This window comes from Perca fluviatilis, chromosome 6, assembly GCF_010015445.1.
Source record: "Perca fluviatilis chromosome 6, GENO_Pfluv_1.0, whole genome shotgun sequence".
In the NCBI taxonomy this organism is placed as follows: Eukaryota; Metazoa; Chordata; class Actinopteri; order Perciformes; family Percidae; genus Perca; species Perca fluviatilis.
Window position 1 is genome coordinate 31820253 of NC_053117.1, and position 16705 is coordinate 31836957.

Sequence of the window (16705 nt, forward strand, 5' to 3'; positions counted from 1 at the left end):
GACTGGTTGTTCAGTAGCAAATCAGAATCAAGCAGAGCCTATAGGCTACTTAGTGCTCAAAAAAGTAATAAGTTAGGAAAACTCAGTGTCCTCTCCAGTGGTAAACTAAAAAGCTAAACATTCATTATGCCATTTTTATCCATAAAAAAGACAAGCAACTATTGTGTGAATGCAGGGGACTGTCAGTTAAAGAAGCTAATAATTAGCTCTGGTTTACAAAAACAGCCTATTGTTCTGTTTTTTTTTTATTTTTATTTTTACTGAACTGCATTACTGAAAAGTCAACACGTTGTCAAGGAAAAGCAATCAAATTAGCCTACTGTTAACCGGTACTAAGAGAACTTTCCCCGGCCCCTGCCCGAATAACCGCTCGTAATCCTATTGGTCAGCGCGTGTTTGGACGCAGCCAATCAGAGGACAGAGAACGCAGACTGAAGCGGTTCATAGGAGTGGCGCTGAGAGTGTGTGCCTCAGAGGAAACTTGGATCTGTTCGGAGTGTGACGCTCATTTATCCACTCAATTAACAGCTAATTACAAGCCTGTTCTGGAGCCTGGACTGTGTGTTTCTTTGTGTGTGTGTGTGTGTGTGTGTGAGATTTATCCTGGTGCTTAACGACGTCCCACACTGCTGTTAAAACCCCTGGACCCGACCGCTGAATCAACTTCTGGAGGTAAACTGGACTCTTTTCTCATGTTTTTATATGTTTATTTACAGAGAATTTTGTGACGTCTTGGGATTGAATAATACAACTCAAAGGTTTGATCAAATGCACGCATGAAATAACCAATGAAATGCCAAACACTGTAGCCCGACTATAAGCTACATTTTGGGGCACAGAGAGAAGCGATGGCCGAAGTGTGGTTAGACTATTATTGGGCTGATGTGATAAATCATAATGGTCTTTTGAGGTGATTTATTTTAGGCTTCCAATAATAGATTTTTTATGTGCTTACACCCTTTGCTTCCTAAAATGTGTAGGCTACACAATTAAATAGCTTATACGTTTCTTTCTAGTTTTATATCTTCAATAGGCTAATCTTAAATAAATGTCAGCAATCATATTGCTATAGAGGTCTCTTTCAAAAGTTTAGATTTAGTTTGTGTTGACAGACGGGTTTCTGCTCTCTCTAGGTTTTAAGGAATACTTTTCCTAATATGTATTTGCAGATTACCTAGTTAAAAACTATGCGTTTATCAAATCTTTTTTTTTCATTTTCCTTGTGCATGGATTTTTCTCTGTTGTGTCAAGACATTTAGAGCTAAAACAAAATAAATAGCCTAATCTACTGCTAAAGCCTTAGAAGTTAATTTTAAATTAAAAGAAGTAAGTGTGAGAGTGATTGTTTTTTTATTTAAATGCCATATAAACCTCCATAATAATAATAATAGGCTAATAATAATAGGCTAATAATAATAGGCTAATAATAATAGGATAATATTAATAACAATAATATTTCATATTTGTCAACAGACATACACTGGGTGTACGGACAGCCTGGCGGAGGACTCGGGCAGATATGTCAGACAACGCCGGTTGCGAGTTTGAAATCGACGTGGAGAGCCTGGAGACGGAGAGCGACGACCTGGCAGACTCGTGCAGCCGCCCCGGCTCTGCCCCGCTCGAGGACGACGGAGACGGAGACGGAGACGGCGGCAAGGGCGACGACAAGCAGGGCCCCAGCGGCCCCATGTGTCCGGGCGAGCAGAGGAAGCTGAGCCGGACGCCGAAGTGCGCTCGCTGCCGTAACCACGGCGTGGTGTCCTGCCTGAAGGGACACAAGCGCTTCTGCCGCTGGAGGGACTGCCAGTGCGCCAACTGCCTGCTGGTGGTGGAGAGACAGCGGGTGATGGCTGCGCAGGTGGCCCTAAGGAGGCAACAAGCCACTGAGGTAGGCGGTGTGTGTGTGTGTGTGTGTGGTGTGTGCCTATGTCATCAACGTTAAAGACCGGAACCATGAAACCTTGAAAGTTTTGATGCACTCAAGTGCTTGAATTTAGCAAAAGCTAACAAATTGGACCCCGCAGTAAAAGTTATTTCACCCCAGTCAATAGGACACTGCTTTCCTGTGAGTAGTGATTACGCTAAAAAACACACAGAATTACCAATTAAACAAAACATCAAATCCAATCAAGTGTACTCAAATTTGGGTTTGCATTATAGGAAGCCTCCAAATGTATCGCCTCAGACCCCTCCTTCTCGCTGGCCTTGAAAGCAACGTTTTTGGTGTAAGGATCTCCAGGACAGGTTGATCTCGCTTGACATGTCAGAAGCAATGGCTCGGTTACTGCCACCCGCACACATTGCTTCAAAATCCCTATCAGCTGTTCGGCTAGAGAGAAAAATCCATGTTAAAAATGTAAAGATATCTTTAAAACTACATTCAATTAGTAAGAAGTAAAACACACATCACAATCAAATGGCAAAACAATAAATTGTACATTGAATTTTGTCATTTGATTAAAATAAGTTTCATATGTGACCATATAGGCCTGAGAAGTTTTTGATATATCAACAGAAATACAGTTGTTTAGTGTTATATAAATGACATTTGTTTTCTATAATGCGACAGAATTACATGCCTTACATGCTTTTCTTCTCTTGCGGTAGCCTAAAAGTCACTATGTTAATTTTTTAAAATAAAGCATTAGCAACTTGAAACATAGCCTACATTTTTTTTTCCAAATATGGAATCAGGTTTAGTTTAAGTTTGGATGTAGTGGATCAGATTAAGGTTGACTGTTTGGCAGGTAATTGAGGTATTTAATGTGAATAGTATATCTCTTTTTTTGACTATGAATAAACATGAATGTCAATCATTTGTTCTCAAAGTGGCATTGCATGATCCCTGAAAAGTTCTTAATGTTATCCCAGTAAATAAACAATCATTATTTAATATAAATCAAGGCCTAATTACATGGTTTAATTATAGAATGTAAAAAGAACCTCCAATTATGTTTCCATTTTTACTAAACAAACACAAATCTCCTTTCCTCAACACAACTGTGTGTCTGTGTGTATATGTGTGTGTGTGTGTGTGTGTGTGTGTGTGCACGTGTGTGTGTTTTGACTGCGGTGACATTCAAATATTTGAGAATGTCTGCGGTGAAATAGCCTAATGAACCACGTCAGCTGTGGTATTTTGAAGATGATACCAGATGGAAGTTTTTTCAGTTTGAGTGTGTGTGTGTGTGTGTGTGTGTGTGTGAAACGTTTATTACACAGTCTTGTGGAAATATTGCAGTTTAAAGTTATGCAATCAGGTTTAGTTGTAAAACTGTTAATCATTAATTTCTCTCATTTCTTTATCTTTAACATGCCAAAAAAAATTATGTATTAAACATATGATTTATTGAAGGTGGGCTAATTGATAGGCCTGCCTCTAATGTTTAAATGCTAAACACACTGTAGTGATTCTGCTTTAACTGAAAGACAGTAACAGAAAATAGTATCATGATTCCTATTTTAAGTATATTATTATTAAGATGTTGGATTATATTATCCAAACACTGGACTTGGACTTTATAGCTGTGACAAATCAGGCATTTTTAAAGGATCAAGAAAAACATCCTGACAGCACTTGTTTTCTCTATTTATCAGGATAAGAAAGGAATATCTGGGAAGCAAATCCCAGCAGAGAGGAGGACGATATATCAGCGACACATTCGACCGTCCACCATGCTCGCCAAAAGCATCCTCGAAGGTAACAAGGCAACATATCTGACAAACAGAAACGTGTTTTATTTTGTTTGCGTCAGATGTTTCTGATCTTTTTCAGTTTCTCTTGGCTCGTCATCCTGTGTCCCTGTTTAACTTTGATAAAACCTCAGTTTCTCCTGTCTTGGATTTCTATCTTTTCCACTAACAACACCAAAACGGTGCTAAGGACTCGTTAACTTCTTTAAGCAGTTACTTAATGAACTTGTTTGGCATGCAATAAGTTCTCTTATTATCATCTGCTGTACTGTCACCACTCACAACATAACAAATATGATTTATGTTTTCTTTAATCCAGAGTGAGAATTTTTTTTTTTTATTTTGCATGTTTATCATTGTGAACATTTCTGAATGCATGCTTGACTTCAGCTTTTATCCAAAACACATTGAATTAAATGGGAGTTCTTTTGATGACAGGATACCGTCCGGTGCAGTCTGATCCATTCCTGGCGGCCAACCCGTCTCTCCCCCCGCCGCTGAGCGATCGCATGAGAAAGAGAAGGGCCTTCGCCGACAAGGAGCTGGAAACCATCATGCTGGAGCGGGAGTACAAAGAACGAGAGCTGCTGGAGAACAGCCAGGCGACCTCGCTCATCTTCCCTAACAGCATGGCTCACCACGCTGCAGAGTACAACTACAAGACGGCCTACTCGCCAGCAGCTCAGGTTGAGCCCCAGCCCAAAGAGCTGTGCAACTTCCTTGGCCCTAACTGCCTGGATCTGTCCATGCAGTACCCCGCCAGCTCAGCCAACGTCGAGCTCATCTCCTCCAACGTCAGCGTGGCGACCACGTACCGCCACTACCCGCTGCAGCCGTCACGAGGCGGCTTCATGATGTGGCCCCGCGGTGCAGCCAACCTGGGCGACGCCCTGCTCTACCAGCAGTGCCTGTTCAATGCCACGGCGGTGCAGAACATGAAGCCAGGTGCTGTGTGGGAGCCCAAGGCGATGCCTGCTGAAAGCCAGCCGCCGGAGCAGGAGGCCGCCCTCGCTGCTAAACTGGAAGGATCCCGAGCAGCTGCGCTGCAGGACTCATCAGACCGTCTACGGGCTGATCCCAAACTTCACGGTGTCACCCAGGGGGGCCAGAGGGAGTGCTCAGCCTTCTCTCCACTCAAGAGGAGCTTTGGACAATCCTTCCCCAACAACTCTCATTCCCAAAACTCCAGCCAAGTCCTGAACAAGCTGAGCAAGGACAGCGCTAAGCTTTCCATGAAACTCAACTCCTTTCAATCCCTCATCCAGCACTCGCTGAGTGAGAAAACCAGTGGCGGGGCCGGGCTGGAGCTCAGGGCTCCATACTGCAAAGAGCTCTTAGAGGAGGCCGCCCGAAAGTTCAGGGAGGGCTCCGCCAAGGACATTCAGGCCGCCAAAATCAGTGACAGGTACGCCAAAGACTTTCTGTCCAAACCTGTGGGGACCAAGATGGCATCCAGTGAGTCTCTGTCCTTCTCTGTGGAGGCCATACTGAAGAGACCCACACCTGCCATGAGTCGAGCATTCCATTAATTTCCATTAAGTGTCTTTTCTTGCACTATAAACTTCAGGTTTATCTCAGTTAGAGGACATCTCAGAGTTTTGGTTTTGGGGTCAAACTAAGTCTAATTAGACAAGCTAGAAAATATATATATATTTCCCAATGTAATATTTATGTACTGTATATATTTTCCATGTGCATGTTTTAATAACTTTATTGTGTAGAGTATTTAAACATCCCAATGTTTTCCTCATGTCAATAAACTTTAAACGACTGAACTCTTTCCATAAAAACTCTTGTATTTCATTTTATGCTCAAGTTATGACATGTTTAACTGTGAACAGGTTTTTGTTTAGGTCAGAAGTTAGTCTGCACACACTAGTAAATCACTGTGGTTTTTTACATTCACAACAGTTCACACCAAACACGAGATATATCACTCATAAAAAACAACATATTGTACACATACTATTACCAGCAGATAGAAAACAGTTTATTGTTTTTTTTTTATATTTGTATGTGAGTCAAAGTAAGTATGCCACAAACAGTCTGAGGACAATTTTCTTTTACCATTTCTCTCTCTTTTTTTTTTTTAAATCAACCTTTTATATCTTATTTTGAAATCTTTTTGACACATTTTGTTGATGGTAAGATTTACAAAATAAGTGCAAATATTCAGTTTGCATCTGTGTGTTGCTGGAAAAGTGCCAGTTGTTGCCGACTTAAATGTCAAGATAATAATTCCGACAACAGCAGACACATTAACTCTTTATGCGTAACTAGAATATACAACAATCACAAACTTTAGTGGAACAGAAGTAGTTGCTGTTGACTTTTCATATTTCCTGTCACAAGTCCTCCAGAAATAAGTGCCTTATTTTTATTTTCTATTTTCTTTTTATTTTGGGGATCATTTAACTGTAACTTATGTTGAAACCTGACATGTTTTGTATAAAATTTAGAGGAAGGTTTTGTCAAGATGATAAAAATCAACTAAATCAGAGCAGCAGAGTTATATCTGATGTGCAGACCAAATGTGCAGACCTAGATTTTATTTCAAGTTCTTCACAAATCATTGGGACATTACATTAGAACCCGACAATAAAACATAAAGGAGTTTTACGTAAATTTGACAGCAAATATTTAACTCTTCTTAACAAAAGAACCTAAAGCTGTAAACCTTAGACTCACTGAGAGGCATTCAAGGAATATTGCCTGATTGTTTTTATGATATTGTGTATTTGCATAAACACAAATCACACAAACAGAACACATACATTAAGTGTAAATGTAGTCTAACTGTGTTCTGCCGGGGTTTGAAACATGATATCGGCCCATAAATCTGTGAGCTGCATCATCTCATCTGTTCAAGATGCATTTCTCCACTCATTCCTTTCCAGTTACAGACTATCAGTGTGTGTGTGTGTGTGTGTGTGTGTGTGTGTGTGTGTGTGTGTGTCCGTCCGTCCACGCTGAAAGAAAGCTTCAAACATGGGTTTCACATGAGCTGCAGAACACTGATCCGTGCAATAATGAACAAGACGAGAGGTTAAAAAAAAAGTCACTAATCTCTTCTTTCTGGCACAAACGTTCACATTTCATCGGCATGAATCTACAGCCAAACCACTTTATAGCTCTATTTTCTTGTCACTTTACTTTTTTTCTTCCACTCTTAAGCCCACTGAGAAATCTCATGTCAGGAGGAGATTGTGAATGTGTGATCGTTTCAAAGAGAGTCCTGTTGTTCCTGCTGTAATTGGATTTGATCTGATGTTGACATTTTGTGTCGCCAGAGAGAGCTGACATCATTTTAAGTAGCCTGTGGTGTCAAATTCCTTTACAGTGTGTATGAGGGTGAGAATAGCTTGAGCAATCACAGTAGGTTTAATATCAGACGGAAAAGATACTGGTGAAAATATACATTTCCACTAAATATAGGACGTCTTCACTTTTCAATTTATTTTTAGAAATATACACTAAAAGTCTTTTTTTAATATAATTTTACTATAGACTATATTTCAGAAAATATATTGTTTTAATTATTCTTTTAAAATTACATACTTTTTGTATCATTGTATCTAAAAATTTAAAAATACAAAACATTTTAACTATAAAAACGTGTACTTTTAAAATTAAAACATTTTGGGAAATATAAATTTCCTTTTAGAGGAGAGTTAGAGACAGAAGATGAATACCACTTTTGTGTCTGTACAGTAAATATGAAGCTGCCAACAGCAGCCAGTTAGCTTAGCCTCGCACTGTGACTGGTTCTTTGTTACAAAAAAAATACTAAGTTTATGACAAGTCGTGGTTTTCAGACAAGTTTGTCAGGCAACCAGTAGAGACTCCATTAAGGCTAGCACTTCCCCTCTGTTTCAAATCTTTATGCTAAGCTAAGCTAACCGTTGAAAGCTCAGAAAAATAATAGTACGTGGACCTTGGGTTACATCTTTTTGGGGTTTTTTGTGACCTCCATTTTATGAAGTTTGTCTTGTATTTACATGTTTTGAAATGTGGTTGTAACGCCCTTACTGTTTAATTTGATACATTGTTAAAAAGATCATTTATAGGGTGTGCATTGCCTTTTTTGAAAGCTACAGTGGAGAAAGAGTGGGATGAAAAACCAAACTGTTAAAATTAAAAGTCACCCTTTTATCTGACACTGTTTCTTGGCTGGGACAAGTATCTTTTACACTTTGGTTTTTCTTTATCATTCTTATAAGTACATGAGGACCTCACGTAAATCCTGCCATAGCTGTGCACAACTCCAGCCTGAGCAGGTCTAATCAGCAACAAAGCTGAAAACACCTGTGAGGGTATGTGGGGGCTTTGACCTATTGCATATTTCATAAATTGATCAGATATTTTGTATGTAAAGTTGCATGTAAAATGTCCATTTCTCTCTGAAATTTACAGAAGTAAAAAGTAGCATAAATTGGATATAAAGAACAACAACAAGTACAAGTACAAGAAACCTCAAAACTGTACATACAGTAAGAAAAGTACTTGAGAAAATGAAAAAAAAAGAATTAACATGGAAATTATAATTCTTTATCCAACTTAAACATTTAAAGCCCTGATGTATCAAATCTTGAGATATAACAAGACATAACAAGAGCACAATGAAGACATTGTTCTGCCTGCATCTTGGTGTGTGTGTGTGTGTGTGTGTGTTAGGTCAGACAACTAGGAGGAGACTTTTCTTTTTCAGGTGTTATTCTCAAGTCTTTTCCAGTTTCAATAACTTACACAGATACAATCAGATCTAAAAAGATGACTTCTGGAATATAAATGTAGTTTATTGTATTTACTGTACAGTACTACAGTATGGGATAACCCCCCCCCCCTCGCCCCCTAAAACTGGAGGCCCTGCACAGCAGTTGGCTGCTGAGCAGAAGGTGACAGTGTTTGTCTGCACTAACCGCCACTGATAAGTATCTGCTGAAGTCCGTACTGAGGTCTCATTCCCAAAGTGTGAGATTTAACATGTCAGCAGAGTGAACTGGATTGTTGACTCAACCCCCCTCCTCCTCCTTTTTCTTCCCCCCTCTCCTCCTCCCTGCCCCCACCAGCCTCTTATCAACAGTTGTAGTTCACACAGTAGCATTTTGTGTGGGATACGCAGGTGTCGCTTGGCATTTAGAGACTTCAATTAATTTCCTTTATGCTGTGATGTTGGGAACAACACATGCACACGCACACACACACACACACACACACACACACACACACACACACACACACACACACACACACACACACACACACACACACACACACACACAGTATAATGTATATTATATTCTGTGATGTACTGCTGGACTATGCTATATATTACGCCCAACATTTCACCTTATACTATATTCTATAACCCATACTATACTATCCAATATTGTGTTAATATATTATACTGTTTAATTTGATACTATATTATATTTTTATTTTTGTGCTGCTGCAACACCTGAATTTTCCCTCTGGGGATCAATAAAGTCTTATCGTATCCTAATCTTTATCTTATATTATCTAATGTGGTCATGTCAAATTTCAACTTGTTTGCATGTAAAGGACCATATACCAGTAATTTTTTTTAACATGTTTTCTACAAATTTAAGATTCAACATGCAAAGCTTTATTGTCATATGCAGAGAGCACAAATGGTGCGATACAATGAATTATCTGTTTTCTGTCGTCTCTGACTGCAATCCATAAAAAATACTTCAAAAAGTTAAACAAATAAAGCAAATAAAAGTTATAACAGGAGATTGCAAACAGAAGAATAATTAGACATAAGAAGTATGGAAATTACAACACTTTTATTGAACAAAAGTCTGAAGTGCAGCATTCACTCAAATTATACATATATTACATTTAAGATCTTTATTTCTTTATGTACACTATAGGACAAAAGTGTGTGTGTGTGTGGACATCTTTGTCCATATAAAGCCTACATTTGTGGACTTAATGTTAGCATGCTGAACTAAGACGGTGAGTGCGGTAAACAATAAACCTGTCAAACATCAACATGTTAGCATGGAGACGTTAGCATTTAGCTCAAAACACTGCTGTGCTTAAGTACAGCCTCACAGAGCTGCTAGCATGGCTGCAGACTCTAAAGGCTAAAGGCTGTTTTAGTCTTGTTACAGTAATAAGTAACATGCAGAAACCGTTCAGCCTTGGAGAATACATTGTCAATCATATGTATTGTTTTGTTGGAACAAAAGTCCAACAAAAATAAAATAAAATGCAATGATCAGCGAGTATGGACTTCCCCTGCTACGATACAACAGCTCCATTCTTCTTCTGTCCTCCTGCCCATATAGCATTTGGCTGCCCTGCCAGTGATTGTGACATTGGTTTATTGCTTTATCACAACCTAGCTCTCAACCCATAACACACACACACACACACACACACACACACACACACACACACACACACACACACACACACACACACACACACACACACACACACACACACACACACACACACACAAACACATATGAACCCTTCTCCAGGTGTTGAAGCAAACCATCCGTTCCACTGTTGCCGTTGTCACGCCAGTAACTCCCAGACCCTCTGATACGCTACAATCCTTTGCACATTAAGAATCTATTAAGCACCACAAACTCAAGCACACACCTTCACGGAAAAAAATCCCACGGTGGGTTATTTTGACTCTAGAAATAAAGGGCACATGCTGTATTTTGAATTTGCGATCAGCGGGCGTGAAGAAAAGGGTAGGATCCCTATTCATTTGTCTCTACCAGCAGCAGCAGGGAGAGGAACACCGGCCAGTTCCTGCATTCCCTCCCAGCACCTTGTAATCCAAGAAGAAATGTGTAGCACTGCAGCTTTTTTGACAAGTTGCTCCCACTTAATTACCAAGTTGTCAGGGCCGACAGGCCTAGGGTCCGATAGGGGCGAAAGGCTGGTGGTTCATGGCTGGGGTGTCTGGGAATATCCTGAAAACACAGTCACATTCACTCCTCATCTTTTGCAGTTAGCTAACTTGAACATCTGCAAGTACATAACAGATAACAGCAGGGTAGAGAAGTTGTTTTGTTGTTCAAACATGTGGAATAATGTTGTGTTGAGTTTGTTTCCACACACGGGTGGACCGGCGTGATCCCCCCCTGATGCCTCCATATTTAAAAAAAATGCAGCAAAAGTGTACTTTTGGATGCCCCTAGTAGATAAGATATGATAAAGTGCCCTAGGGTGCCCTTCCAGTGGAGAAAATGCAATGCAGTGCCTTCTAGGTTGCCCTTAAAATGGAGAAAACACGATGTAGTGCCCTCTAGGGTGCACTTCCAGAGGAGAAAACGCGGTACCCCACCACGTGCAGCTGGTGCCCTTTTTTTTTAAATTTATTTTTCATGCCTGCCACTCAGACAGTCCGAGTCTGCCACTGTTTCCACACAACGTAAATTATCTGGATAAACTATTCGCTGCGTTGGCACCATTGCAGCAAAACAATGGCACTTGGAAAATGAAGGCAACACAAAAAAGAGATTTTCGCCGGCTGCCTTATGAAAATTTACAGATTTCATACGGCCTAGCTGTGGCCAGTTAAAGTTAGTTTAGAGGTAAGTTTTAATTTTGAAATGATTCCTGCCTCAAAAGCAGCTTTACCATCAGCAGTTGCTATATCTAAACGTCCAATCTGCCATGTTTACACCAACACAGGATGCAGGCCAACACTGACACAATATGTCCACTGTGCTGCACAGCATTCAGTTGCCTCCTGAGACTCGAGAATTATTTTTTCTACCACCGGCACGACACCTGTGCTCTTGTTTTTGTTGTTGCAGTAGCCTCCAGCATCACTCAGAACGTCTGCTCACAGCGGGGAAGAAAGACGCTTTTACAACACAAACTAAAGAACCAAAGAAGACAAGTCAGGCTGTGGCTCAAAGTAAACACCTTCTCCTCAGGTACATAAAACAATTAGTTGGGGAGGGAGAAGTAAGCAGAGATGATATCACATCTGTATTCTGCATTGTGCTTTGTTTCAGTAAAAAACAATTGTTAACAGGGAGTCCACTTTAATTTGCAAGTTGAGGCTACTTTAAGGTGTGTCTAGTCTTCTCTGGAATCATTTTGAAACATTCACGCAAGGATCAAGGAGAAAGGCAAATTCAGCCACTTCAAATCCAGATGATACCAGCATTTGCAAGTTAATGCAAATAATTGTAAATCTTTGAGCAGCCAGTGTCTGGGAAGGTGAACTTTGAGAATGAAAAAAAGACAAAAGCAATCACCTTTTACTTAATGTGGCATCTATTTTCACCATCAGCTTGTAACATTTGATGACCCATGTTTCTCACTGCTGCTCCTTTTGAGATGTTCTTGATTCCCCCATTTTTTGTATAAGAAAAATGGTTTTATTTTGTGACTTATACAAACACTGGCTTCTTCTCCATCTACGGAGCTTTTGCAGGGAATTTGCTAGTCTAAACATTCATGTAAATGTTATGGAAAAATGCTTTGTGTTGCACTGTCACCCAAAGAAAATATCATTATTCGCTGCAGTAAACTGTGCGAACTTATTACTAATGTTGTTTCTGTCAGGGTTGTTGTATTTGCTGCCTTCTGCAATCCCCCTGAGTTTATTCACAGCACTTTGTAGCTAAAGTACAAATGGAAAAAAAGAGATCAGTTGCGGCTGTTGCAGCACTGATAGCACTGCACGTAGAGGTCGGTGCAGGTGATGCAGCTGTAATTCTACAGTGATAAATGACCACCGCACCTGGCTTAAACTAGCTAGAGTAAACACCGCGATTGCTAAGTTAACACTTACAAGCTCTGATTTGCATAGGCCTATAAGAGTGTTTTCAAATGTGCACTCCCTATACAGTCTCCAGCCAGGCAAACAGAACGTCTATGTTTAGAGTGAGGCATCTACTTGTTGTCTTTTAAGGCTGAGTAAAAAAAAATAAAAAAAGACACTGATAACACAAAAAATAAATTTTAATGACTCCATTTGTAGACATGGTTTCATTTTTAAGGCATTTAAAGGATGAAAAGATACAAGAACTGTAACTGCACCACGGGGCGTTTGAGGTTATTTTTAGGTATTTATTTCCTTTGTCCCTCGACTGTTCATGTGTAAACGACTCTGAATAATGAGACAGATAAGAGGAAAGTGTTTTTTTAGTCCGTGAACGAGACAGGCAAATGATCAGGTGGAAATGGATCATGCTGGTGAGCTCTTTTGTCTAATGCCATGTCCTCCCCCCTCTATTGTAAATTGAATAGCTAGGTTTGTAACAGTAGAAGGAGCAGATGTCAATTTTGTGAGAAACCCCAATGAATGTTATATATTCAGGTTCCATTCATGGCTTCCACTAACTTGCTTTTCTTCTGTGTTAAGTAGACAATATGTAGATAATAAAAGAACAGTTCGACAGTATACATTATGTGAGCGAACACTTATGTGAGCGAATACTATATATATAATATGTTAATTACCTGTACTTTAAAGTGCCCATATTATGAAAATAACACTTTTTCTGGGATTTGGGGTGTTATGTTGTGTCTCTGGTGCTTCCACACACATACAAACTTTGAAAAAAATCCATCCATGCTGTTTTGAGTGAGATACGGTTTCTGAATGTGTCCTGCCTTCAGTCTCCTGGTGAGCTGTTCAAAATCGGCTCGGACTGTGACGTCACAGTCCGAAATGAGCTGGCTAACCGCAACCGTTGGCTCGTAGCGTTAGCATTAGCATGCTAAAGCTAGCATGCTATGTCATTCTCAATAGCAAAGCACTGCTACAACACACACAAGTTCACCATAATCTACAAAAGAACTACTTACATGTGCGCCCTCATTTAGAAGTCTCCCAGCTAATCCTGCCTTGTAACTGACCAAAGTTGGAGAAACAGGCTTTCTTTTACTGTCTCTAGAGTTAGCTAGCTGACATGATCTACATCTGAGCTACTGAGCATGTGTGAGTGCAATCAAAGATAGTACAGAAGAAGATGAAAAGAGGTCTCACTCTGTAGCTAAAACAGAAACCAGGTGAAAAGAGGATCTGCAGCAGTGAGAGAGAGCTGTGCAGTACAACAAAAATATGGTGTTTTTTGAAAATTAAACCATGTAAACCTATTCTGGTACAACCTTAAAATACAGTTATGAACCTGAAAATGAGCATAATATGGGCGCTTTAAGATTGGATTAGATTAAACGTTATTGTCATTGCACAGAGTATAGGTATCAAGACAACAAAATGCTGTTCAGCATCTAACCAGAAGTGTAAAAAGCAGTACAGTACAGAGTAATACACTAGATATATGCAGTATGAAAAGTGAACATAGTAAGCAGTGCAGTATTTTACACCTTATGAGCTGCATGTCTTCAGTAAAATGAAGTGATAGTAGTATATATTGGGACACAGCTACAGTGTAAATAATCCATGTCTTCATCATCACCAAGTTTATATAATGACTCTGTTTCCTGTTTAAGAATTCCAGTCTTTTCAGTTCTGAGTGTTGCAGACGGCAACTTGTCTCATCATGTCATGCAGCCAGCTGTCTCTGCAGTACAATATGTATTTCCATAGTAAAAGATGGATTTAATAATCTGTCCTCAAACTAGCAGTCAAAATCCAGACTGGAACTTCCTGTGTCTGCATGGGCAGAGTGGGACACTTTTACTGGTCCATCTGGAGGAGCTGATGGTGCTCATATGTGAATGGAGGGCTGACACCAGTGCAGGATATATGCTACTCTTAAGACTATAGTTAACCTACTCCTTCAGTGAGTTCAATATAGGCTGTGTGTACCTGCTTCAGTACATGATAAACATCGCAGTGGCAACGTTTAGAGTCAATGCAGGATTAAGTGCACTGTTTATGTCAAGTGGCATTAAATAAGGGTGTGGTGCAACAGGCTTTGACGTCAGAGGCGAGGTTCATGTCCGGGCTCAGAAAAACTATTTATGTTGCCTTTTTTCATCAGACTTTTTGCTTTTCAAATCAAAGACCCAATTAACAATACAGCAACACAACAAACACAAACATCAAATTTATAGGATGGCTAGGAGGCAGGCTTTTTTAAAGTTCCCCTCAGCTCCATAGAGCTTTATACCTTTTTTTTTTTTTACTTTCGGGATTTTCTTTTTGATACATATTTATGAGCATTATTAGAAGGGTTCCTGAGATATAAGATTTTCATTGCCAACGACTGCTAATTGTTGTGTATATGACAATACATAATGTGAGCTTCTTTTAGCTCATTGTTTTGTTTTATAGGTTGGCAGCTGTTACTAGTAAAAAAGGCTCTCAAGCAGTGGTGTAGTCTATGTGATACGCAGGTATACGCAGTATACCCACTAAGAAAGCTCCAGGATTACCATATACCCACTTAAAAATGCTCAATGACCCGCAACAACATACTTTCCATGATCGTTTTGATATCATTTGAATTGTCATCTGTGTTTTTCTTCTTCACATAGGCTAAATAAAGGTATTTCCACCGTAAACTGGTGCATAAAAGTGTATCCGAAGAAGTCTCCCTGCGGTGGGGAAGCGGAGGGACTGAGCAGCCCACTGCGGATGGCTGGCTAGTTGGCTAATGTTAGCTTGCTAATTCCACCAAACATGCTTTCATGCCATACTGGTTACAGATAAAGAGCCAAACAAAGTTGTCACTAATTTGGAAATAGCAATGTGCTTTCCTACGCTGTGACACAAGTGTACACAAAACATTAAGTTGTTAATGTTTACAAATTTTAGTGGCTGACTCCATCAGGAGTTGGTGGAGACTTGTTTATGTTCAGTGCTTCCCAACAAATCACATTGGGTGCATCCCTGAGGCCTAACAAATGTTCATTTTACCTGTTTACTGTCAGCTCTGTGTGTTGTAAAGAGATAAAGATGCATGCCCAAAATAAAAGCCCACATTTCTGGTCGGAAGGAGAAACACCTAACAACTACTTTTAAACATTACAAAAAACTTGGAAATTAGTAGTTTTTTGATTATGTGCAAATATCTCAACGCCAACCTTTTTAAAAAGGTGGTTGAATGAAAGAGAGAGGCAGTGTTCGGAAAAAAAACAAAACATACCCAACATACCTTTTCTTGTATAGAATACTAAGGATTAAATAATAATTGTTGGGATGATTTAATAAATCATCTTTAAATGTTAAACATACATGTGGCACAGTGAATCCTTAGGATTAACTGTATCTGTGGATCTAGTCCAGTAAGCCTGTCATCAGTGGGGATTTATATTTGCTAATAATATGTTGGATTCATGACATTTTAATTTTGGAAAAAACTTTCCAAAATTAACAATAATTTGCAGCCCCTCACAGTGATTCGGAGGACCCCCTAGGCCCCCTGTTGAAGATCTCTGGATTAGATTATATACAATCTGTGCTTGACTTTGACTTTTTTCTGCTGCACCTGTTGAGGCGTGAAAACTTCCACTTTTTTATTACATTCTTATTGTTGCACTGAGTTTGGTAGCCTCCAGGTTTTAGCAAAGCACGGCCCAATTTTAACCTGAGACAGAGGTCAGCTCAGCCACAATAACACACTTGTGTTGGAGTTCAGTTCCTTTCACATTGTTATGTAGTTGCCTTGCCAGAATGTTGCTGCAAAGTTTGCTAAAAGTGATTCATCCCACCATTTAACTGCTTCTATCCTTACCTAGTTAACACAGTTCAGCAACTTTCTCCTTGTTACCTAAATAACATTTAAGTCAGTGGAAATCTGCTGACCCCTGAAGGTTTCAGTGTGTCCGACCAAACCTGTTGCCACTATGACACTTTGGGTGTGTTTAGTCAACACAGCCTGTGCTATTTTCTCTGTTTTCACATCAACACATTTGTCTCCTGTACAATACAGTGGGAAGAAACTGGTTTCCATTTCTTATCTCCCCCCGGTGTTTGAAGAGGCTGTTTACGCTGTTGCTAGATGGAATTTAATGTCACACCAGTGTTTAGACAGACATCTTTCTGTGACGCAGGGAGGCTCTTGTCTGATAAATCGATTACTCATGT

The 16705-nt window shown here is 39.7% G+C and overlaps 1 protein-coding gene across 1 annotated transcript; it reads left to right on the forward strand.

Annotated features, from left to right (window-relative positions):
- Positions 1-416: 416 nt before the first annotated feature.
- dmrt2a (doublesex and mab-3 related transcription factor 2a) lies at positions 417-5466 on the forward strand. Its single transcript, XM_039802170.1, has 4 exons — positions 417-672; positions 1474-1891; positions 3601-3703; positions 4135-5466. The coding sequence occupies exons 2-4, from the start codon at positions 1520-1522 to the stop codon at positions 5223-5225; spliced, it is 1566 nt and encodes a 521-aa protein (XP_039658104.1). The 5' UTR covers positions 417-672; positions 1474-1519; the 3' UTR covers positions 5226-5466.
- The last annotated feature ends 11239 nt before the right edge of the window (positions 5467-16705 follow it).

Excerpts from the sequence above, each read along its gene's own strand:
- dmrt2a (XM_039802170.1), top strand. The coding sequence starts at position 1,520 with ATGTCAGACAACGCCGGTTGCGAGTTTGAAATCGACGTGGAGAGCCTG. Across the intron at positions 1,892-3,600 it reads GGAGGCAACAAGCCACTGAG|GATAAGAAAGGAATATCTGG; the intron begins GTAGGCGGTGTG and ends TCTATTTATCAG. Across the intron at positions 3,704-4,134 it reads CGCCAAAAGCATCCTCGAAG|GATACCGTCCGGTGCAGTCT; the intron begins GTAACAAGGCAA and ends TTTTGATGACAG.